General features: G+C 37.2%; 1 protein-coding gene across 1 annotated transcript; it reads right to left on the minus strand.

Annotated features, from left to right (window-relative positions):
• Window positions 1-1711: 1711 nt before the first annotated feature.
• LOC139121287 (muscle M-line assembly protein unc-89-like) lies at window positions 1712-25695 on the minus strand. The gene is made up of 10 exons (XM_070686101.1): window positions 25529-25695; window positions 22693-22777; window positions 20900-21261; window positions 14249-14489; window positions 9854-9951; window positions 8022-8131; window positions 6415-6623; window positions 3949-4704; window positions 3423-3531; window positions 1712-2417 (listed from the first exon to the last, which is right to left on the minus strand). Exons 1-10 carry the CDS (start codon window positions 25558-25560, stop codon window positions 2269-2271), a joined length of 2151 nt encoding a protein of 716 aa, XP_070542202.1. The 5' UTR covers window positions 25561-25695; the 3' UTR covers window positions 1712-2268.
• Window positions 25696-26530: the final 835 nt, after the last annotated feature.

Raw genomic sequence — 26530 nt, forward strand, 5'->3', positions numbered from 1 at the left:
ATTGACTGTAACCAAACTTTCAAGATAAAAGAACTTTTGTGGAAAAATCATGTATGTTAAAAAGAGATGCAAATGTATATTGTTATTTTTACTTCCCAATGGTATATTTTTGAGAAAATATAATATCTGTGTAGGTTTATTGACTAGTCATCTTCACAAGTAGCATCCTGCAGATTTCTAAACACCTTAAATCATATGTTAATTTATTGAAATGTCTCCTACTTCAATACTATACCAGTAAATTGATGGCACAAATACAGTGATCTGATTGGTCAAGATGTGAAAAGAACCATGGTACATTTGCAATATACCACGGCTGGCACAGGCGTGAGCTCTCGGCAAGAGCAAAAATCTTTTTGACGTTCACGCCAGAATTTCAATATACTGTTATGATATAATAGCAATAAATCACACCCAGCGACGGTATACTCGATTTTGACCAGTTCACTTCATATATGCACTCACTATCACTCATGCATACCAGTATATGTTGTGAACTGGTCAAAATATTGTGGTATATAACGCTGGGTGAGCTTTATGGCTCAAATATAGCACCTAATACAGTATTTTTAAAATCTAAAAGTCCATCAGGTACACATACTGATAAACTAGTGAGTCACAGGCTGAACTCAGTCCATACACGTTGAACAATGCATCATCTTGCCACCATAGATTGACATCATCCTACTGTTTTCCATTTCAAAGTCGGTCTGCCATACAGTGATAATGGAGTCACAGTCTGGGTTAAGATAAATTCTATAGTGATATTACAGTTCTTTGCATATATCAGTTCAAGGATTGCTGACAAAGTCTACGGTATCCTATCAGAGCTATTTTAATTTATCCAATGTCAGTTTTAGAGATTGCTTAACATGGTGGTTTGGCGAGGTTCACTTTCAAACAATTAAGATGAACTCAGAGACCACTTGATTAAGAGGTGAAATGTTCCAAGTTCAAGATTGTGATTGGCCCAGTCGCTGAAGTAAAAATAATACAATTCCTGGTTTGAAAGACAGAGCAATATATATATTAGGTTGGTTGAATAGTATTTAGTGTACTGTCATGTTGGTGTGCAATTTTCACAGTGTAAATGTGTGTGCTTGAAGTAGTACACAACATTAAATGGAGGGGGTCGTTGGAACTCTGGTCAAAGGTTGCAAGGGACCCCTACGACCGACGTAGACACTGTATCTAGGCTATGTTGGCCGTTGATGAAAGTTAAAACATGTTTGTTAACAATGAATATAACATTTAAACGTTGCAACTATATTGACTTGGTGCATCTAGATATGAATAAAATAAATTGTTTGTAAACAAGAAAGTCGCACACATGCAGTTCCGACAACCCCATCCTTTCTAAACCATAAAAGCTAAATGCCATTTTGACTTCTTAAAGCAAATGTACATCTCATTTGGACCACAATGCATTGGTATTTTCTACACCCTTGATATGCCAACCTCTTCTGCAATGCATGATGGGAGTAAATAATATAAATCATATATATTAGCTATATCCATCTCATTCTGAACTTTTCATTGCTGTAAGGGTTAAGTGTGATGTAAAAAAACATTTGATGGTCAGACTGTGAGGTTCATACCGGTAATGCTCGATGGATTGTCAAAAGGTCAATGTGAAAATAATATTAGTATGTCAGAAACAACTGAGGTGAGAAATTACCAATGAACATAAAGACAAAATATGCAAGATCTATTTGCTTCTCTTTATAAAAATACATTTATTACAAATCATTGAATTAAATGACAAAAGATTGCCATAAATTATAGTGATTATTTCTGAGATTCTTTCTACATGAAATGAGACTGGTCCAAAAAGATGAGACAAATAAATAGCAACTGCAGCAAACATTAGTGTGGTTGGTCTTGCAGTGAAAACAAAGGTAGCTGAAGAAATTGATTGAAAATTGTATTGGTAGTATTTGGTAGTCTCTCATTGTTTGCAATGATATGGTGGAGTGGAAGGCAACATTTGGTATTGACTTTTCTACACTGTTCCATGACCTTTGAAATAACTGTGGTGAACACTGACTAGCAAATATATCTCATTTGTAGACATGAAGAATAAGATTTGATATGATTTCACCATAACAGATGATCTATTCAGTTGTTTGTAGTTTATTCTTGAATTGAACAGCACAACTTGCTGACAGAAACAGTGCAGTGAGTGAGCTGGTCTATATTATAAATTGTAATCATTGTATCAATCATCTAAAACTGAAAATGATCTCTGAGACTGTATGTCCCTAGTCATTAGTTTGTGTGTAATTTTTCAGCTAATAATTGATCAATATGCTTCAGCTGATCTTCATAGTGAGTTCTTTTCCTGTAGAGTAATTTTAAAAGGTCGTCATCCTCCCTGTCTTCATCACTCTCAGACGATGACATCACTACTGTGTCGTCTGAAATGAAAATATCAAAGTTGACACTGTAGTGAGCCAATATTTGACCTGTGTCTCAACATTATAGGCTGTACTTCAAGTGTTGGCACCAACAGATGTGGGTTGAAACTCCTACAGCATATATTCATATCTTGAAAGATTCTTGAAGAGATCTTTGTAGATTCACCGGGGCAAACCAAAGCCAAAGACACTAAAATGCTATTAAAATGATCAAATTAGATCTAGTGAAATGTTGGGGAGTAACTGTGAAAATGCTTACTGTACCAGCATCTTGTTTGGAAATTTCTTCACTATCAACTTAGCACAGGGAATCTTAATCACATCACTCCTGATAAGGTCATAGTTCATGATTACTAAGTTCAATTTCACTTGAATGTTTGATTAGTTTCCAGAAAGCTTGTCATTTCATTTGATTGAATAAGTCATCTATTCAATGCCAGGCCATCAATTATATGAATATGAATGTTTGTGTTTGCAATAAGAATTCTTCTGATTGTTCTGGGTATCTCAAATTTTCAGAGACATAATGGGCTCACTACAGACATAATGGGCTCACTAGAGACATTTTGATAATTTTGTCTGGGCAAAAGTTGATAACTATGCCTTCATTTTGTATAGATTGGTGATATAACTCATTAACTAACACCAATGCTACAATGTTTACTGTGATGGTTCTACTCTTCCATAAAAAGACGGCACAGTGTTCTCTGACTCAGTAAATCAAGAGATCACGTGAGACTGATGATACCACTACAAACAAACCCATGTGTACAAATGCATATGGAAATACATGTATTTCTCTGCACGTTTGCACATGTTTGTACCCTGATCCATTCAATATCTGGGTTGAACCCATTGATGTCACAACTACCATGACTTATCTGCATGAAAACATCCAGACACTGAATGACACTGGATTGCAAGCCATTTCCTTCATGTGAATCAATCTTGTATTAATTTGTTGCTTCTCAGAAAGTTTGTTGACTCAAGTGTAATGCATCTTACCTTCTACTTGTCTTTGTGTTGATTGCATTGTGGGTAAGCTGTCCATGCTGGAACGAGGTGAAGAATGCTCAGACTTGTGAGGGCTTGTAAACAGCCTACTTCCTACAACCTTCAAAACATAACAAATACATGGTTTCAATTTACTGTACTATCACATCAGTAGATTTCTTTTGTTGTGCTAAGAAACTTCATCTTTTGGTACCCCAAACCACTGGAAATCCAACTTACATTTATTTATGTGATCAGTGTCATCACTACTCTCTATTACATACAACATCATAAGATGTGACAGTTACAACTCTTCTCACATGAAAATCTCAGATCTACAAACAAATCCTGCTGGTTAATGACAACACTACAACTTTCACCCCTGCTTAGCAAATGTGTAGGTCCAATGTTCCAATTACAAACAATGAGACTGAACCAATGAAGGACCATCAAAGGGTTACAAGATTAATTGTCAAAATTTATTAATTATGAAGAACTTTTGCTGGCTGACATTGATTGAAAATGATCCTAATTTTACCTGACCAATAGCTGTACTAATTGGAGAACCTGGTACAGTTTTTGGAGTGCTTGTTGTTGCTTGCACATCTTTTCCAGTTGGTAGTTTAGTTTTCTTCATTTTCTCTTTACCCTGTGTCTGTGTGTCTCCACTGGTGTACTTCCCTTCATCCTCACCACTATCTTCAAAATCTAATTGTTTGGATGCCTTACTTGGACTGGCATGTTCAGTGAATTTCAATCCCTCTCTTGAAGTGCTTGTTGCAGGTTTCGCTACAGCGGCTTTGTGTGATCTCGCTGGGGATAGTGTGATTTGAGTTGACCCTTCACCTGTGACCTGATGGGGACATGGCAAGAGGTCACACATAAGATGAAGGTGTGGAGTCACTTCATTTTCATCTCCAGATTCATCATAGTGATGAATATGGGGACTGGCAATGGGAGGCTGAGAATGTTCAGATACTTTCTGTTTCACAGGTGTCCTGTAAAGTCTTGTTGGTGGTGAATCATGTCTTTGTTCAGAAGCAGTACTTTCCACTCTATGTTCATTTTGCTGATTAGAGATACATGTAGTAGTTTGGTCTTCTCCAGGAGATGTCTGGGTGGCAATACTTTGTGGAATGGGATCAATTCCTTTGTTCTCCGTCTCACAGTCTTTTCCATGTGTCTTGACTGGCTGCCTGTTAGCCAAGTGTATCCCAGCCAAGTCTCTCTGTTGAGCCATCCTTTGTCTGAATTCTGACAGCTTGGTGTCCACATCATCATCGGCAGTCCAGTCCTGTATCAAAAGATAAACCAGTAAAAATGTAAAGCTTTTAGACATCCAGATTAATGTCACGCATTTGCTTGTTGATTCTGTCTTGCTTGATGATTGTGAAAAACTGATTTTTATCACTCTTGGCAATATTTGGTTACCTGGCCAGCAATAAATGAAACCCTACAGTCAAGCTTTACAGCAGGACAAACAAAATCCTGACCATAAGTGGGTATGGGAAGATATGTTTCTACTGAAATCTGCCTTTAAAGAGTGTTTTTCATTTGATCTATCATCCTATTGTTAAATATTGCACTATGTCAATAGAACACAAAAATGACTAGACTGAGTGTACATTTCATTCCAGTATAAGCTTTTTTCTGAACGATAGGAAGGTATGGAAAGACAATGACAGTCTCACTTGATCACCCTTTGATTGTGTAATACATCAGAAAAGTTCATTTAAAACAAGGCAAGGCTGTATGAGTAGTGTCACATCTATACTGGCACACAGTGTTATGTTAAAGTGTACCTGCAAGTATTGACAGAGGAAAACTTAATTGCTGTGATGTGTTAGGTATGGTACAGATGTAAATATGCACTGCACTATCAGTGTCTAAAACACAATGTTGAAAACTATTATCTGTGTGATTCTGCCTTGATTAGAGTATGCTTTGAGAAATCCACATTACAAACATTGGTCCCTTCCATTGCCCAGAGTGCTGTATTCTACAGCATTGTGTTTATTGTTTCCTGTACCTACTTGAATAACTGCATCAGCAGTAGGATGAATTAATACACATCATATTATCCTGTGATATACTGGTAGAACAAAAAGTGATAAAATATGTCTTGGTGATATTGCCCGGTCCCATGCACTGATATAGCCTGCTTCCGCATTCTGGAATACCGCTTCTCGTTTCAGTGCGTACCATGTCATCATGTGCATTGTTTGGCTTTTGTCTGAAAAGTCATAGCTTCAAAAAGGTTGTTTCAATTTGATAACATTTTAGCACAATTGTACAGTAAGTACACCAGAAAAGCTACAAAGAACAGTGTTTTCCTTTTTAGACATTAAGTTGACAATCAACTCAATATATATGTTGACTGAGCAAGAAATGGAGCATTTCACTGTGGCGAGTTACAACATTTTACTGATACAATGTATTTATTTATATCAGCTAGTTTATTTGTACACGAATATTGTCCATTAACAGATTTTATGTATAATCAATTAACTTCTTTCTACCCAGATTTGTATTCTTTATAATATTTACACAGTCACGTCTTTGTATTAATTTAAACAGATATTATAGCTACACTGGTCACGGTTGAGACTAGTTCTGATTGAACTATTTCCGTGACCCCATCAGATTGAAGTTTATGTAAACATTCCTCTTTTCTTGTTATGTATAGTATTTTCATCTGATGAAATAAACTCAACAACAACAACTCAACAACATTTGACTACATTCTACGCAGTTTCAAACACAATGATTTTTTAGTGTAATAAACTTAACAACACATAATAGCAAGGGCAAGACCAAAATTTGTAGCCTGCCATAAGGCTTGTGCCCATGACTGTAATACTGATACCTTCGCCTTTGGCTCGGGTATCATCAATATTACTGTCATGAGCACCATCCCTTGACCAGGGTATCATCAATATTACTGTCATGAGCACCATCCCATGGGCTGCAAATATGTTACAATAACAGAAGGAAGTTCTGTGACCTTTGACTTTTGTGGACTGAGCTTCACAGGTGGTGACCTTCGACCTGACCCAAGGATTGGTCTTGTAGGGTCAACACTCTGTTGCCTGGCAACTTCTAACTTTCTTCTGAGTCTCCACTGGTAGAGGATGTCATCTTCAGGAGCTAGTTTAGCTCTGGGTCTGTAAGATTGACCCTGGGCTATGCTGTATCTTGGAACATTTTCTTTGTCTGTGAATATTATGTTGAGAATAAATGAATGTAAGATTTCACTATCATATACTGTAAAAATCAATTGGATCTGTTGAAATCTTCAATGAGAGTCAATCACTGGCATCTGATTCAATGCAGTGAAACCTGATTTCACTTTGTAGGTGACCTGGGTGTCATGGAGTAGAAATAATCCTCAAACTTACCAGAATGGGCAATATAGTATTAAATGATTCTGACTCAATGTGCAATGTTGGAAGTTTACCTTCATTTTAAAGTAAAATTTAAAGTTGCCTCTAATGAAGCAATCATATAAAGTCTGAAAATATCAGTATGAGCAATGAGAATTTTGTTGTTACTGTATATTCTGTTCTATTTACACTGACTGTCCCTTTCAGATTTTTCTTGCAATTGCTGACAACAATATGGTGAAAATAAAACCACACCTTCTCCAAACTAACTTGTAGAAGTCAACCATCAAATTTTGATACTAACACTAACATTAAGGATTATACGGTCAATATATCAATAGTAACCTTGAATGTTGTCAATAAACAGAGATATACACCTGAAAGGATCACTATCTTGAATGGGGTCAATAAACAGAGATATACACCTGAAAGGATCACTATCTTGAATGGGGTCAATAAACAGAGATATTCACCTGAAAGGATCACCACTCATTGATATCATAGTGGTTAATGTTGATTCATGTTAAGGTAGTATGAACTATAAAAATGAACATTTTCAACTTTTGTTCATAGTACTTTCGTTCAACTCAAGGAAACTTTTAAATTAAACCATTTTCATTTGTGATCAAAATTAAACTTAAGGGTCCATCTTACAAAGTTTGGGATAAGAAAGACAAAAATAATGCCTAGACTTTACTGATATTTGAAATATCCCATGGCTGCTGTACTTAAAATGAGTCCAAACAACAAGTAGAAAAGTATTGTAAACATTTGAGTTTCCAAAACAATGACTTGGAGATGCATTCTACTTGAAAAGTTAATGATTGCTAGTTACTATGACAATGCACTGACACAGCACTGAGGATATAAAGTTAATATATGATTGCTAGTTACCATGACAATGCACTGACACAGCACTGAGGATATAAAGTTAATATATGATTGCTAGTTACTATGACAATGCACTGACACAGCACTGAGGACATATTGATGACATCATTCTTGGCATTTCTATGCCAGAAAAAAGCATCATCTAAATGAGTAGTGTTTGTCAACAAATGAGAACTAGGACTCAGAGTTGTGATAGATGATGACAAAAGATTGTGTTATTCAGTACAATACTTTGATAGTATGAAGTGTATGTCTTCAATAAAACAAATATAACTGAAATGGTGTTACTAGATGACATCTCTCTGTCTTGCTGAAATAAAGTATAAATATTACTTACCCTGGATAGAGTGATATACTTGACTGGACCCAGGATCTTGATATGTGCTTGTGGTTGCTGAGGTACTTCCAAGTCCCTCTGAGCTAACTCTTGGTTCACTGAGACTGTCACTGTTAATGAAGCAATGAGTCAGTCAATGATCAGACAGATTGTCACTGTTAATGAAGCAGTGGGTCAGTCAATGATCAGACAGACTGTCACTGTTAATGAAGCAGTGGGTCAGTCAATGATCAGACAGACTGTCACTGTTAATGAAGCAATGAGTCTTTCAATGATCAGATTGTCACTGTTAATGAAGCAATGAGTCTATCAATGATCAGACTGTCACTGTTAATGAAGCAATGAGTCTATCAATGATCAGACTGTCACTGTTAATGAAGCAATGAGCTATCAATGATCAGACTGTCACTGTTAATGAAGCAATGGGTCAGTCAATGATCAGACTGTCACTGTTAATGAAGCAATGAGTCAATCAATGATCGGATTGTCACTGTTAATGAAGCAATGAGTCTATCAATGATTGGATTGTCACTGTTAATGAAGCAATGAGTCAGTCAATGATCACATCAGATTGTCACTTAATGAAGCAATGAATCTATCAATGATTGAACATTCTTTACTCTGAATATTAAAATGATGAATTTCAAAATAGGTAAACCATTAACACAGAACATTTCAGGCCTGTAATGTCATCTAACTTGTATCTCAGTCTGATTATATGGTTCTCAAATCACTGGCTATGTGAATCAGTTCTACCGGTATTTACTGTATCAGGACATTTCAGTGTACAATGTGATTTGCTAATTCCATTGACACACATGTACTGTACATCCTTGTAAATCAGTGTCCTGCCATGCTAGATGATCAATCTGAAAGTTGTCCATATTGTCAATTTTTGAATTCCTCTTTTACACAGAGGGTAGTCTATTTATGCTGTGTTGAAGCTAGAAAAACCAAACTACATGTACTGATTAATATACATAATCACGGTCCCTCCACAAGGTGGAGGGACCGTGGCATAATGTAACGTGGCTGTTCAATTTCAAGGGAATAATAATTCCTTAGGGTAGAGGTGGAATTTTGTCATCACACGTTTTTCTTTTTGTTCAAAAACAACTCAATAGTAAAGGTCAGTGATGCAGGAACTATAAACTAATCTTATTGAACTTAGGGCTCATTTACTTGTTTTACATGTGTTAACAGCGGTTTAGGAATATAGGAATGCAGACAAGGCTAAAAATACAATCCTATGGTAACCATCCTGTGGAATGTAGATATATATGCAATGGGAAATGGCAAAGGTATGTAACACCATGCCTCAAAATAATCAAGGATATGCCACAATTGAGATTTAATTTAGATTTTGATTTTCACAGGTTCACAAGCTTTATCAAATTAGAATTATTCCTGTGCTGTATTGTACACCATTTCAAGCCAGCCAACTGAAAGCATTTCTTTATTGGATACAAATCAAGCAGAAAAGGCAGAAAGTTTTCTGTATTGCAACTTTTCCAGGATTTGAAGCATTGAAAAAATTACCATCTACCTCGCACATACAAGCTATTGTTTTTCGTTTCTTTCTCCAAAAATCACAAAATCCCATGTGTATGGTACATGCACATGACTGCTATACTGCAATATTCTCATAACAGATATGCTTCAACCGTTTCTCACCATGTATCTGTGTATAGATTCAACTTTAGGATAGAGAATGATAGAGACATAACTTGGGGATGGAAGATATAAACAGAATCCCTTTGTACACTGGCATTACATTACAATAGTTGGCCATGACAATGAAATGTTATACATGGCAAAATGTCATACTTTACCTCTTTTCAAGAAGTCTCTGAGCTCGGTCCTGGAGGTCAAGGGTCAACCTGTCACCTTGTATGTACATAGGTATAGCTAGAGATGAACTGGTATCACCCTGTGAAGAAAAGCAAGAACTATGATAAATAAAATAGTCAAGTGTGAGTCTTCTAATTGAGTTATGCTCCAGCACAATGTTATTAAAGTTCAACCATATAGCAAAGGAAAACACTGGTACACTACATTGTCAACAATGTCTTTTCTATCAAAAGGGAATTCTCTTGAAGTTCAAAGGAAGACTTCACATTATATCTGAAGCCATTTTAAGTCACATCTTCACACATTCATTTGTTTTATGAGAAAACAATAAAAATTGACAGTAAAAAACATGGCTGACATTTCACAGTAAGGACTATGATGAATGTCTTCATGAAAGATTACGCAAAATGTCAAACAAATGCCAGCAAAAGTAATATTAAAGCCCCAGTATTTGTAACTTTTAACAATTTTTTTCATATTTTTGATTAAAATGACATCCTCAGTATGTGAAAGTAGACCATAATTAATACTGAATCGCATGGTTTGCATGCCCAGCCCGCCTCACGATTAACAGTAAAAGGAGTGAAAAATGACTTCTTGTCCGGACCAGAAGTCAGCTTTGTTGACACACGAAACGAAACGTAATCACACCACCGCGCATGCTCAACCACATCTACGCAAGTTTTACTGTGGCGTCCGTAGAAACCATACGCTCTTCGAAAAGGTCTGGTCCATCGAAACTGGAGACTCAGCTAAAAACGCGTGAAAGTTGGGTGAAATACCGGAAAGATATAAATATGTTAGTGTTTATAGATTGTTCCGACTATAATGAGCCGTGCAAACAAACGTCTTGAACAGCTAAACTAACGACGGAGGCAGTCGATTGTAAGCTGCATGCAAGGCACTGCACGTTGTGACCGACGGTACGGAGATCAAGTTTGCTGAATGAATTGAGAGAAAAAAACATATATGAATAAAAATTCAACACTTCACCATTGTAATCATTGTACTAGTCGTTTCTTCCATTATGGAGTATAATGAAAATTTCGTTGAAAATAAATGACGGGACTGATTCTGCTCCGTCTACTCAAACGAAGTTTTGTGTACGGCCAGGCTACGCTGCAGGCAACACAGCCTATCAACTTCGCATATCGTTGCCGTACGGCATAATTGAAAACGCTCAGAAAGGAAAAATTATATCTTGAATGCAGTACAAAAGTCTTACTTATTAAATTTAAAAGTATTTCCAAATAATATCGAACGTAACGGGTATCTAATCCTCACAAGGACTACAGTAGTACAATTATCGGCTAGCTGCGATGCGATGGAGCTCCAGGCATTGTAAGCTTAGAAGTTCGAACACAAGAGAGATCCCGGCCTCACTGCAAAGTCGTCCCCTGCGCACCCGGCCCGACAGCAAACTAACCTCTTGGTTTGATTCTGTTGTTTATATTTTTGTATAAAATTCATGATACATGTATCTGACTTTCACAACTGTACAATTTGCTTAGGACTGTGATTTTGGCTGTAGTCTACAGACGATCGGAGGGAGCTAAGGCAGGCCCCAAATTTGCATTGACAATGCCCGGGACAATTGAGAAAGTCATTCACATAAACCTAAATGAAGTGATCAATACAAAACTTTTAAACATCACTGGTTCTGAAAATTTATGATCAATGGTTCTGACCTACGGATTTTACACTGCGGCGTTGTTTTTTGTGTGTTTGGCCGGCTACTAGTCCTGTAAGGCTGTACTACATGGAGGTAGTACACAAGTGCAGCGGGGCCGGGCCGAGATTGGTGTGGGGCCTGCAGCAAGGTAAAATTGACAGCGTCCATTGCAGAATGCCCGCGTGTTATCCTTTCTCGTTTGGGAGGAAATTTACCGCTGTATTCAGAATGCCTTCTTACCAGTATAAAAGCTTAGTAACTGATGCATCAAGAGCCAAGAGTCTGTAAATTTCTTAGCAGTAGCTCCATTGATTTTTTTTCTAAATTTTCGCTGAGATACAGCAGTGCGTATACTGGTCCCGATCGTTCCAACTCAGGGGTTCACAGCTGTTTAGGGAGCCGTCATTATTTACGACCTGGGGGTCGGAGGAATTACATTAGAAACTCCGAAATTTTGAGTCACACCCAAGCCAACCATGATGACTTTGAGTAACCCCCTCTCTAACAGAAAGTTTGGCTTACCTTAGCCCATGTAACAATATGTAGATATAAAGCTCACCTAATACCAGTCTCCGACCATATAGTATTGTTAAATTTGGATGGGTAGCATGTCATTATGGTATGGTTAAATGTCCAAATTGTTGTTGAACTCTTGTCAAATAAAATATACATTTCTACGATAATATAAAGGATGAATTCACAACAGTTCAGTTTTGTCCTAGATCCTGTGCACTTATAGTGATATCTGTCAAGAACATTTCTCCATGACCCACCTCTCCTTCCACCCCTGGTAACGACTGCAGAAAACTACTGTGTGACATGATCATCACCACTGTTGATCCTCATCTTTACTGTCGCTGGTGCCATTGCGTACATGAACAACGATATCATTCTCATCGTCACTATCTTCTCTATCATAATAAGTACTGCTAGTAGTAGCAGCTACATGTACTTGTAGTTTTTTTTGCCTTGCATCATCTAGTTGATATTTCTTTGTACTGTTTGAGTATTTATTTTCTTTTTATTTAATATGTATCAGAGTCAAATATTTATTATCAACTAATCACTATGTCATTGAGGACAGAGTAAGACAAAGAAAAAACATTTTGTGAGCACCCCCTTATAACTTTCAATTTTTGAATGACCCCCACATCATAAATACTGACGGTTCCCTTACTTGCTGCCAAAGGCCATCGCGTTCACTGCATTCGACAGCCTACCATACATTGCCAAACTATGTTGCTTCGATTTCGCAATCACCTTGCCGCTAAAGCGACAATCAGCTGAAATTTATTACTTCAAGTTACTCAATTTTGATAGCTATTTGCCTACAGAAGTGAGCCAAGTGTATATAGTGTCGTCTTGATTTTACATCGGTACCCGGAGTATCCGACTCTGAGTGACCAACTGCAGGGTGCGCATCGGTGCACTGCCGACTGCTGTTTGAATAATCCGTATATAACGCACACTGTACCAGAATAGAATGTCAGCTTGTCAGCCTCCTCTGCCAAAGTTTAAGTACGTATTTGAACAGAGAAGAACAAAATAAAACCATTCGCAGGTCATTCTGCCGGCGACCATGGGCGATTACCCAGGCAGTGTGGCGTGGCATGGCATGGCCCCAGAGTTGCAGGCTAGATGATGTCATCAGTATCGGCGTTCTCGGTCACGTGCACAGCCTACAAAGTTGTCAACAAACCCGCGCGGCAATCCAACTCGATCGGCAATATTTAGCGTTTGTATGTCACTACAGGAGCACAAATTTGGCTTATTTCTTTACTGAACAACATTTCACGATGGATGTAAGAGAATAACATGTAATTTCGAACATAAAAGGTTAAAAGTTACAAATACTGGGGCTTTAACAGCTACTGTAATGGGATAAACAATTGTGCTGTCATGATGAAGCAAATGTAATTCAGTGATCACATTGATATTTTAGATCCATCTTTCTGAACTATGGTCAAATCTTCAGATAGATACAGGAAATGGATTAAAAGTTGGGTAAATAGAATGTTGAAGTCCAGTTTGATATAAATAATAACATCAATGTTAATAATCCATAGTAGCAGGGTATAGGCAGACTACTGTGATTTTCTCTGCAAATATTTTTCTTTTAACAAATTCTAATCTTCCATTAATCAGTGGATTATTACTGCAGCGGATAGTGTATCCTAACTATTGTATAAACATCATATTACATGACAGTGTCGTTTTTTCAGTATTGCTACATATCAAGTTTCATAATACTTAACGCTTTTCTGTCACTGCTTTCAGGAAATTTATCAGTTTTGATGAGGGCATAGTAATGGGACAATAGTGATAACTTTTGACAATATTTTCATTACACTAGTATTTGTTCAATGAAATAAGTACTTTTCTTCTTCAGTCTCTTTGTAGAATGTTGAATACAAAGTATTACTATTAACCTTGGCAATACAATGCATTGAGTACATCATGCAATGTTATCTTTGACAAAACTCTTGTCAAGACTACAATATAGTTGTCAACAATAAGATGGGCCATTACTGGTGTATACCGTACATATAGGCTGTGTTGAGAAGCCATTTCAACATACATTGAGCAAAAACATGTACATGTACATGTATTTTACAAGTATGAAAAGAATTCTTAAAGATATTTCAAAAGTTACAGCTAATATACCTTAAATACTGATTTTGATTAAGTGATTAAAGTTACTCACTGATGTTGTAGATGCTACGCTCTTTTTACCAGCAGACCTTGCTCTTCTGGGTGACTTTGTCCTCGGTGACTTTGTCACATTACGTTGTCCCTTGCGTGGACTGCGCCCTCTAAGACTCACATCATCTGTAGTTGATGTTTTGTCAGCAGGAGACATCCACCAGAAATCTCTTTTCTTCTCACTTTCTTTCTGTCTCTCTTCTCGACTTTTAGGTTCCCCATATCGAAATCTGTGTATGTATCTGTACGTTCAGAAGGAAATACCATTCTTTTTAATGAAAGCAATGCAGTAATGGTAATGTTTATTCAAAGTACATGTACTTCTCAGCAAAAAAACATTTTTCATTTGGTCCCTTTTGTTATTCATTAGGTGTATGCTAGTATGGTACATCTACTATAAAGCTTATAGTCTTCATATGAATTCAAAAAGACTCAAACACACTGAGATCCCTGCATTTGATATAGCATTGAAAATACATGTAAGTACCGGTACCATTTTGTATACATGTACATGAAGTTTTGTTGCTCTCTTGCACACTAAATGATCACCACACAATGCCTGGCTATGAAGGCTCTGTCATTGTTTACCCTGAGGGACTGATCAAAATCCCCAGGAAAATTGACTTGACTTGGTCATATTTAATAGAGAAAAAAATTGGCTCCATAGCCACAACCAAGTTTATTCATGAATTACCACATGCTTGTCCTCTCAGCGTTTCAACTTTTATTTGAATTTTCAACACAGCTATTCACTCAGTTTTGACTGAATGTCAGCATTGAAATTGTGGACATTTTTCTTGTTGTGTGGCATGATAAAGTATCATTTGCTAATCCAATAAGGCCTTTGGTGTTGCTTTCATCTTGGCACTGTTTGCATGCCATCAAGGTTTGAAACTCTTTTTATGCAAACAAGTTCTTCAACCTGGAGGTTGATTATGGATAGACTGCAGTCACTAGGAAGAAATAAAAACAGTAAGTCAAACAATGAACAAACTTTTGGTTCAAACTACCAGAATCTTCTACAATTTCATTTAGGTTAGCATGTCACCTGTCCTATTGATTTTTGCTCATAACTTCAAGCCTACAACACAACGAACTAGTTGCATTGAAAGCTGCCTTCTGAACTGCAGATCAGTTGTAAACAAAGCATTGCAGATCACTGACTTTGTTACAGAAAATGATTACGATCTGGTATTACTGACTGCAACATGGTTAACAGGAAATGAAAGTGACCACTTTGCAATGGGCAAGATCACCCCGAATGGCTATAAATTGTTACACACTCCAAGACTGAAGTCTAGAGGCGGTGGTGTGGCTGTGTTGCATAAAGCCAATCTCAGTGTGTCCAAGGTTCCACAAAAACAGTTTCAAGTCTTTCGAATACATTCGAAGCCACTCTTAAATCTCCATCTGATGTTTGCAAAATACTGTTCTACATCGTCCTCCACCTTCGAGCAAAAATAAATCAACTACCACTTCTTTCCTGGATGAATTCACTGATTTTCTTGCTACTCAATGTATATCTCCTGGTAAACTTCTGATCACTGGTGATTTTAATATTCACCTTGACAATGACCAAGACAGGGATACTTGCCGTTTCAAAGATTTACTGGATTCAGCAAATATGATTCAACATATAAAAGAACCAACCCATCAACGAAGACACATGTTAGACTTGGTTATTTCGTGAGTGTCTGAGACAACTGTTGATTAGATCATAGTATCAGACCCTCTGATTTCTGATCACTATGCGGCATCTTTCAAAATTACCATCACTAAACCACGTCCTATTAGAAGAATCATATCATCAAGAAAAATACTGGTATGTGACATCAACATTCCAGATTTCTGCAATGATATACAAAATTTGAGAGTGGTCACTAATCCTTCTTCATCTACACTACAGGACATAATCAATCAATATGCACCAGAACGACAGTGAAAGGTAACTGTAAGACAAAACACCAAATGGTACAACGATGACATCACAACAGAGAAACGTAAAAGGTGACTTGCTGAACGGCAATGGAGAAGAACCAAACTCACAATTCATTGACAAATATACAAATCTCAGTGTGACGTACTGATTCTCCTGTCTCGACTGACATATCATATGGGTATTTCAGGAACTGCACTGTCATGGATTACATCATATCTGAGAAATCGTCAGCAAACAGTACATCAAAACCCTACATTCTACAGTATGGCCTGTCACAGTGATCAGTACTTGGTCCCATTCTTATTTACTACACTACTACCGTATACATCTCCCCTAGACTAATACTGACGACTCCTCACTGACAAATGTACCTGTGCTTCAAGTTGAAAGACATTGCCAGTAACATCTCTCACATGGAAAACTGTGTATCACGTATTCAAAAATGGATGACTATCAATCTTTTGAAATTGAATCCTGATAAAACAGAACTTCTATTCTTTGGTTCAAGTAATAATATCAAGAAGTTTGACATGCCAACCTTGAACATCGCAGGAATTACAGTTCTACCATCCACAACAGTCAGAAATCTCGGAACCACATTTGACACACGAATGTCTATGGAAAACCAAGTAAATCAAGTCTGTAAAGCTTCCTATTACTATATGAGAACCATCAACAACATTGTAAAGTATATATCCAAGGACACAGTGAAAATACTAATTCATGCCTTGGTAATATCACGACTTGACTATTGCAACGCTCTTCTATATGGTATACCTGTCACATATATCAGGAAACTCCAATGTGTTCAAAATACAGCTGCTCGACTGATCACCAGATCCAGGAAGTCTACTCACATTACTCCAATTCTGTTCAACCTGCACTGGCTCCCAATACAACAACGCATCAAATTCAAACTGTTGCTGATCACCTTCAAGGCTCTGAATGGTTCAGCTCCACCATACCTTGCTAACTTACTCATCTGGTATGAGCCTCGCCGCAATCTGTGATCTAAGGACAAACTTCTTCTTAAAACCAATCCAGTTAAGCTCTGCTATGGAAAATGGGCATTTGTGACTGAAGCACCAGAACTATGGAATGATCTTCCATTGGAAATTAAGCAATGTCAAACTGTTTCATCTTTTAAACGTAGTGTTAAGACTTACCTTTCCAGGGAAGCTTATTTTTTAGACCAGTGTCACTTTTTTTAATTTCTGAATCTTTTAAACCTTTTTTATCGCACCTTGTTTCACTGTTGCCTTTTATGTAAAATTTCTTTGTAAAGCGCCTTAGAACAATTTGTTTTGGATTCAGGCGCTGTATAAATTTTACTTTTACTTACTTACTTTACTTTTGAAATATTAAAATTACACTTAACATACTTCACTTGTTTTTAAACTTGAAGTTGTGATTGTTTATGAGATACCTTGGCATGGATATGTGTTCAAGCAGATCCAGATGGGATAAATTACAACAAGTAGAATCTGCTTGTTGAACATGTACATTTGTATCTATGCCAAGGACAGCTCAGAAACAATCACAAGTTCAAATTGAAAACAAGAGAAGCATGTTGACCATGGTGTCTTTAATAAAAAATAAAATATATGGAATAAGTTATCATGCCTTATTGATTTACACCATTGAAAAGGCAAAAGTGAGTGCATACTTTGTTTTATATCTGGGTGCTATCAGGTTTTCAAAGTTTTGCAGGAAAAGAGAATTATGAAACTTTTTTGCAGAATTGTCCATGTTTGCTGATGCTCAATAGCAAAATCAAGATATTCTTTTAACATTGAGACAAAACAATTTCTTCCAGCAGTGATGTTACAACCATTAAACCATGCTATAATAACTTGCCGACATGCCTATACACTCATTTTAACGGTCCTCGACATTCCATACTAAACATGAAAGTCCGAATATTGGAAAAAATCTATCATCCTTCCAATAGTTCTAAACTAAGCAGGAGCTACCGCAAGCAACGTGAACACTATTGGATCACTGAAATTGGTACAGCTATACCCTATGGATTTCACGATAACATTCTAGGGGCGGGTAATTTATCCAGCCCTAGGGGGAATCGTGTAAATGCGATTGGTTTATTTAACTCTCACACTAAAAGACGACGTAGCCATGGGCATAGACATGGTAATACCAGCAGTCCTCCCAAGTTCAGTGATCTATTGTCTATTCTTAATCAGCCGTTAGGAGTTCACAAAATAAGAACTACTTTGTTTGCTTGCTCCTTGCAGAAATTGAGATTGTTACTGTCAAGAGTTCAAACGATGAATATCAACCAAAACAGCCCTGATTATCGTTTAGTCCAAATTATTATCGATATCAGCAATTACCGGCTGTTTAAGCCAGTAAGGACAGAAATCTTGAACAGTGAAAAAGCTTTATTATTTCATGTACAATTTGCAAACAAACGGATTGACCAAATAAACATCAGCAATATTTTTCATGATAAGAAAGTTGTGGAAAAAAATACCTCCATACTTTAAATTTCCAGAACCACATATAGTTTCCTACTTATACACAGAAACCATTGGTAGGAAACTTTTTAACTGTAACAATGTTTTGAAAAATTTCAACTTTCCTCCAAACAACAGCAGAACTTGCAATTGCTTGTCATCCCCCTTTTGCTATAAACCACTTGGTCACATAATAACTGCTGACCTGACCATCATTACCAACACTAAACTCCAGCAACTCTTTCAATATGGCCCAAAATATCGAGAGCCTCAAATTTAATTTCAAAATTATCACGGGAAAATATGCAAGACAGTGGGCTGCAGTTGAGGAAGTTGATGTGGAATGCCTCTCTGACTGGCAGAGCAAAGTCAGAGACAAATTAAAATCACGTATTTCACATCTCCGTTCTCACACTAAAGGTGTAAATACTTCCTCAGTATTGACCCGTCTGTCAAAGCATGCCTCAATGCTTACACAAAGAACATGTTGTATTTCTTGCAGACAAAGCTTCAAACAACATTATCTTTGTCTGTAGGAATTATTATATCCAGTGTATAATAGATGAATTAAATCTTCATTCAGATAAGAGTAATACAACCTACACTCTTTCCTCCCTCACTGATGAAGACATTTTTTCAAACCATTCATCTGTGCTCAATGAATTTGGCATTCCTTTGAAGAGAAGGACAAAACACTGCCTATGTTGTATTAGATACCTAAACTACACACGCACCCCCTACAAACACGTTTTATTGCAGGATCAAGCAATTGCATTAGTAAACATCTGTCACAATTATTGACTATAATTTTAACAACCATCAATAATGGTCTTTTTTGACATTGTGACAAAGTGTATGAAATACCTAGGTTGAATCAAATGTGGATACTAAAATATTCAAAGGAATTGTTGCATGATTTAAAAGTCAAGAAAAACAAGCACAGGTCAATCCGAACATTTGACTTTTCCACACGATACACCACAATTCCCCACGATAAACTTAAAACAAGGCTGTCATCTCTTGTTAAACAAGCTTTCCTGCATAAAAATGGCAGTAGAAGGTACCAATATGTCACCATCAAACACAGGTCAGGTTATTTTAGAAACAACATGGATGCCCAGCACAAATACACAGATGAAGAAATTATTAACATGCTCAATTTCTTTAATCGACAACATATTTGTTAAATTTGGTGGTATGACCTTTCAACAATCTATCGGCATACCAATGGGTACAATTGTGCACCATTTCTTGCTGACTTATTTCTCTATTCATATGAAGCAGAGTTCCTACAATCTCTCTACAAAGCAGGGTCTAAAGACTACAAGGCGTTTTAACAACACGCACAGATATATCGATGATCTGATTAGTCTAGACAATCCAGACATATCAAATTACTTACATCATATCTACCCTGATGAATTGGAAATTAAAGAAACAACTGAGAGTAAGAACTCAGCTTCGTATCTTGATCTGTTCCTACAAGTGGGTACAATGGCTTCACACTAAGCTGTATGACAAAAGGGATGATTTCGATTTTGAAATCATAAATTATCCCTACTTATCAAGTAATATCTGTCATGCACCTGCTTATGGTGTGTATGTGTCTCAACTTCTCAGATATGTAGGGCTTGTGATTCCTATGCTGATTTTCAAATGAGACACAGCTTATTGGTATCAAAACTAGTGAAACAGGGATATACATCCAAAAGACTCGTGAGGACTTTCAAAAAGTTCTACGGTCGATATGATGACATTGTGGCCAAATATGACACCTCGGTCACTCAAATGATTAACGACAGCATTCCCGGCTTTGACTTATTACAGTGATTCATAAACTGTATCACTTCATACAATATTTAGACAATTTTGGGACCAATCCTGACGGGTGTAGCATGCTAGCAGGGTACGTTTACCCATTCCGGACACCTGGTACCACCACTAACTATCAGTGGTTCAGGATGGTCCTACTTAAATTTGTAAATCTCAAATGTCCCATGGACCTGGTAATGTATTACCTTGAATGGAAATGATTATTGGACCAGTTTAATGTCATATTGAAGGAATGTGCATATTATATGAGAGAAGGCAAACTGATCTTACATTAAAGTTTTGTGTGAATGTCTTTCAATCACTTACCTCTCCCCCTTCATTCATAATTTGCAAAACAAAGAATTATGTAATTTTAGACTATTGAATGTTGTAAATGTACCGTACCCGGAAGCAAAACTATGCTCACCTTGCTAAGGTTGAGTTGTCTGGCTGTGGTGGTTGAGGCACTTGTTTCCTCTGATCAAACTCGTCTAAAATCTCCCTAGTACTTGCCAAAAGATCTGTCATACCCAGTGATGGCACTGTCATTGAGGGCGCTCTGTCATGTTCTGGTGTTATGATAGTGGATGGTCTCTCACTGGATGCCCATGACTCATTGAACTTGGAAGATGTATCCCTTGGACTTGGTGTGTCGTGTGTTGGAAGCTCTCTATCAAGGAGAAAGTTGTTTTTTTGGAGGAATTTTTCTGCTCCAGGACTTGGGCCAGTTTGTCTGTCTTTAGTTTCACCAACTTTCAGCTTGATTGGCCTCTCTGGACTCAAGCATATCTATGGAGCAGAAAAAATTGTAAAAATAAACTTTTTATCATTTACCATATATGCAAGAGCAAGTTGGAATTATATTAGAGTTGAACAGGCCACTCTTAAGAGAGTGCATTTGAGTTGAAAGTAGACACAATTGCGAGTTTCGATTTCAATGTTGCTGGCATTACTGAAGTTACTGCTATACATATATCTGAACAACACTCAATACATCAAAAACACAATGGACTACTCATAAAAACAAACTTTCAGGGCCAATCAAAGATATAAAGAAATAAAAAATAAAAAGTAGTTTTAACATTCATAGTTATAATGAATACATTTGCTCTTGTTTATCTTACTATAAGTACCTGTCATACCCATGCCATATTAACGGGGTGCTGCACCCAACACAGCATATTTTGCTCAAAAATCACGTTTTTGCAAATATTTATTCAACTTTAATTAATTTGTTAACCCAAAATTAAAATATTGGTTGGGTTCACCTATTAGGTTGTCAAGCAGTTGAAAGTTGCGTGATAAAGAATGTTTAATTTATGCAAATGTATGCAAATCACCCGATTTCTTGGCTTCTTTTACCTCCCAATTTCAAAATTTCCAAAGAATTTAACTTCACTCTGGCTGGGTCGAATTTTCTGAAATTTTTACATTATGTTCTTTAAATACTATATTACAAAACGACTATTTTGTTTGGCAATAAAGTTCTTACATTTTGAATAAGAGGCATTTTAATTTTGCTTATCATGATTTTAATCAATTTTTTTGAGTGTCAGTCTTTAAACCCCTACCATTTTAGAATGAGGATAGATAATGCCAAATAAAATAGTAGTTTTTTTCTACATATACTCTTCTTTCAAGTGAAATATTACATTTCAGAAAATAGCGTCAAGTTTTTGACTTAAATTAATTTTTATCATTAATACCAAAATTGAGGTTTTTTACCCCAAATATACACCCACTTCATCCTTCGAGTAAACTACTGCTACCATACTAAACTTTAGAGTCTCTGCTTTTTGAAAATATATAGTATGAGGGGGTTCCTTGTCATCTTTGATGAGAAATATTGCTTTGAAAAAAACTGTGTTGGCAACATGCAGCTCCACCTTAATGCAAATGTAAAGAAACTAAAAGTATACTTTGCACAATTAAACATTAACATGCCCTCATGAAATATGGTTGGTCAGTGGGTAACACCTTTTCACTTTTTACTTATATTTAAGTGTGACTCATCAAAATGCAGCAAAATTTGGCAAAGTCATACATGATTTTTGTAAAGGCAGAAATACTTCAGAGGTCAGAGGCAAGGTCAGGTTACCTGAAACGCAAATATTTTTTTTTTATTTGGCCTTAAGACATATAACTACCACAAATTAATTTTACACTGAACTTTGTGTTGACTTATAAACAACCAAACTAATCATCTGAAAAGTTCCTCACCTTCTTTTCTTCTTTTTTCAATTTTCTCTCAAGAGATGGATGGTAGTATGCTGTAGGTAAGGGGTCTTCGGCAAAGGGGTCTACCCTGAAAAGGCAGAAATTGTGGCTCATGATAAACTGCCATCAAGATATATTGGTAGAAGTTTTGTTATTTCATGAGTGTCATTGAAAACAGACAACAGTGTATAGGACAAATGATGGTATGTCATGATTCATATGAAAGCTTCAAATTTTGTTCCATTTTGAATCTTGAATGCATTACCGCAAAGTGCCATGACTGTGATGAGGGTTTACTCTTTGTATTTGTGATGGCACAGTGTGTTCATTATCATGATTTACACTGCTATACATGTACTTTTGGATTATAATACATCTACAACCTGAATAGAAAAACAAAACAAACCAGTACATTTGCACAAACTTTCACACTTCAAAGCTGACCAGGCTAGCACTGAGCATGCAACATTCACATACAAGTTAGTTTGCTCCTTTAACCCTTTCACCACCATGGTTTGTCCCAAATCCATTGTTTTCTATGGTAAAGTTGGACCTATATACGGGGAACTGGGGGTGAAAGGGTTAACATTATGAATTGCTAAAGCAAGACTGGATGAAGAGATTTTTACAAATGACAGGTGAATAGTGATTGTTTCCATTGACAACTTTGTTGTTAGAGCATACCAGCAGCTCAGGTTTAATCCTTTCAGGCCTGACTTTTTGGTCACTTACCAGAGCTACCCCTATAGGGGCTTAGGCCTGAAAGGACTAATCTTTGATGTTACAAAGGTGAAGTCAATGATGCTGTCGATGCAGATTGCCATAAATCTGGTTGATAATGTTAAGTAATAGAGGGCAGCAGGTAGCATGTCTATTTGCAAAGATAATGAGGTTATTACCAAAATACCACAACGGATGCAAGAGGACATTGGCAAAGCGTATCGCCTGATGTGAGCAATGCACTACACGTATGTCAAAGTGCATCCTTTGCATTACTTTTGTAATAACCTTAGGCCAAAAAAAAAAAAAAGAAATGTTTCTGGTCAGGTCTCCCTTTAAAAAATGGTGCGGCGACGCGCATTTTATTTTTTTTATTTTATTTTTTTTCCCTCAAGGGAGGGAGGAGGGTCAGTTTTATAGTTTTATCAATATAGTCACATATATACTGTTCATGCAGTCACTGATCATGCCCCCCACAGAATTTTCTCTTTCTCTTCAGCCATTGTGGTTTGGTGTCAGCCACGGCCGCCGGCCACAAACAGAAAAAAAAGGGTGACGCGCTGTTGTTCAAGTGACGCGCGCGCTGACCAGAAACATTTCTTTTTCTTTTTTTGGCCTTATTATGATACATCTAACGTTTGTCTGGCATCAAATATTAACAGTTTTCGTGCATTGTCAATAATTGTACTTTCCATTTATAATGCAAGTACATGTATGGAACGCTAGCTTAGATGCGCTTCTGGATAGCCTGTCCACTACATGTACAGAATGTGAGACGTATTCTGGCAATCATCCAATGTGTCCCTTGAAAATGTTCAGCGGTGAATGCATAGATGAAGTCGCAAGGGGAGGGGCACCTGGAAAGTTAGTGTGACAGAACGGGCATTCGTAAGGCTTATTTAGCACATGCATAATTCTATTGTTCTCGATGGTAGATGCATAATAAAAAGTTTTATGAATCTGATGTGTTTGGTGATATCGAATATCAGACACACAGTAAAACAATTGTCAGAATCTTTCATGTGATTTAAAATTGATGACAGTTATGCTGTTCAACACAATAGAATGAGGGCCTCTGGATTTCGCATTGGTTTCAGGAGTAGGAAGGTGCAAAGAGGGGAAGATTTCATGGGAAGAGGGAAGTCATTAGCAAGAGGGAATTTACGAGTTAGTGGGGGGGGGGGGGTTAATCAACATTCTCTAGTTTGAGGACAGTTATATGCAGCTTGAACTTTCACTCCACCTTCTGACAAATTTCAAAAATATGGCAGGGAATATGTAGAAAACAGCTGCAGTTTGCCTCTGAATAACAGTAATCTGAGTCAAATATGATTCTGATACCTGCTTCAACTACCATGGTGATTATGATGATGATAAAGATGTTTGCTTGAATGTCACCAATGACATTACTATGATTAATTTGTACATTTGTCCGTATCTTTACGCTCAGTTTTTATTAAAATTATTGCTAGTCCTGCATCCATCAGGAGACTTTGGTTCGGCCTTGGTCTCAGGGCAGAAGACCTCTGTAACCCAAAGGCCTTCTGACATGTATCTAACCATAGACGACTACACGGGCTTTCGACTCAATGAGATGACAAACCGCACAACACAACTGATTGTACAGGTTGCATCAGTGACGGTTTGCTTGGATTTAGTCGAATGTCTATGGGGGCGATCGATGCTTGCCTGGACAAGAACGACGGGACATACTGTCCTTGGAAGAATTCGGTTAAAAGCAACCCAACCTGCGTTTATACAATGATAAATGAGTACAGGACCGGCCAGCTACCTTTAACTCTACCACTCATTATCTGTAATTATGTGGGTGCCATGAACGGATTTCGGAAACTCAAGAACTCTCTCCTGGCTCCTCATAAACCTGTACCGCCGATCTTTAAGTAATAGTGGCATCTATCACCTATGCGATAAATTTAAACCGATTAACTTGAGAAGGAAGTTACTGTTATCCATGAAACTGATAGTTTAAATCTCTAAACATCCCACCATTGCGCTGAAACTCAGTCGTGTCAAAACAAGTTTTTGAGCATTTGTTCGATGTCAACGGATCGACGTTCAGAGTACCTAAAGGTCAAACAGAGAACTATTTTGTACTTACCCTGATTTTATGAATTTTTCTATGACACTCATGAGTCAAGACCTTTTTACAACTTCATGCAAGGTATCTTTCGAGACGATCTCCGCTGGTTTCGAAAATTACTTGGGAGTAACATACAACACATACAAGTTTGATTTCACCGCCATTTTGAAATTTAATGGATATGTGCGCATGCGTAAAATGCATTACTTTGACCTTTGACCGTGGCTGCTGATAATGCAGTCATGGTTACAGCGTGGCGGAAGTGAACGACTCTCTCGCTTCTCCGAGCTCCCCGCGCTTAACAATATTCATTTTTGTATTTGTAATGACATTTGCCACTCTTCATGAGGCATGATTTCCTCGACATCGTTGTCGCATATTACTCCTTTGCAGGAATAACAGATAAAACACCTTCGTAGAATTTCCACGTTGTGCAAATCTCCACATTTTGGCCCAGGTGTTTGCGGAGTTGGGAGGAGGCCGCTTAGCCAAAGCCGGACACCCTCGCCATACTCGTAGGGCAGCGAGCAAAAGAACATTGGATATTTTCCGGGAAGACCATATGCTTTCTGAATACAATCGCTTGTGGCTGGGTACACGGTGAACGCCCTCAGGCCCCACTGACTTAAAAAATACTCATAGTGGTTCTAGTGGGGGCGTTCGCCGCACGGTAACCGCAACAACGACTGTGTTGCTCTCGTTACTGACGTTAGAAATTGGAGAACATAAATGGATGTAAAATTATTTGTATTTCTGAAAGGTTTTGTTATTGTTTTTGATGTTGTTGTCGAAAGTGGAATCCATTAAACAAATGCACTGGTATATATAATATACAGTGTGGTGTTTGTGTTCTTCAGATGGTTAGATCAAACACTTGATAAACATTGCAAAATGTTTAGCTCATGTGAAAATATTTTCGTTTTTTCCAAGTCTTTTAAACTTCAGCAAAACAGAAAGATATCAACCATTCACAGGGAATATTAAAAGATTAAACTCTGTGTCTAAGCTCTGACATCATAT

This window comes from Ptychodera flava, chromosome 1, assembly GCF_041260155.1.
Source record: "Ptychodera flava strain L36383 chromosome 1, AS_Pfla_20210202, whole genome shotgun sequence".
Taxonomy (NCBI): domain Eukaryota; kingdom Metazoa; phylum Hemichordata; class Enteropneusta; family Ptychoderidae; genus Ptychodera; species Ptychodera flava.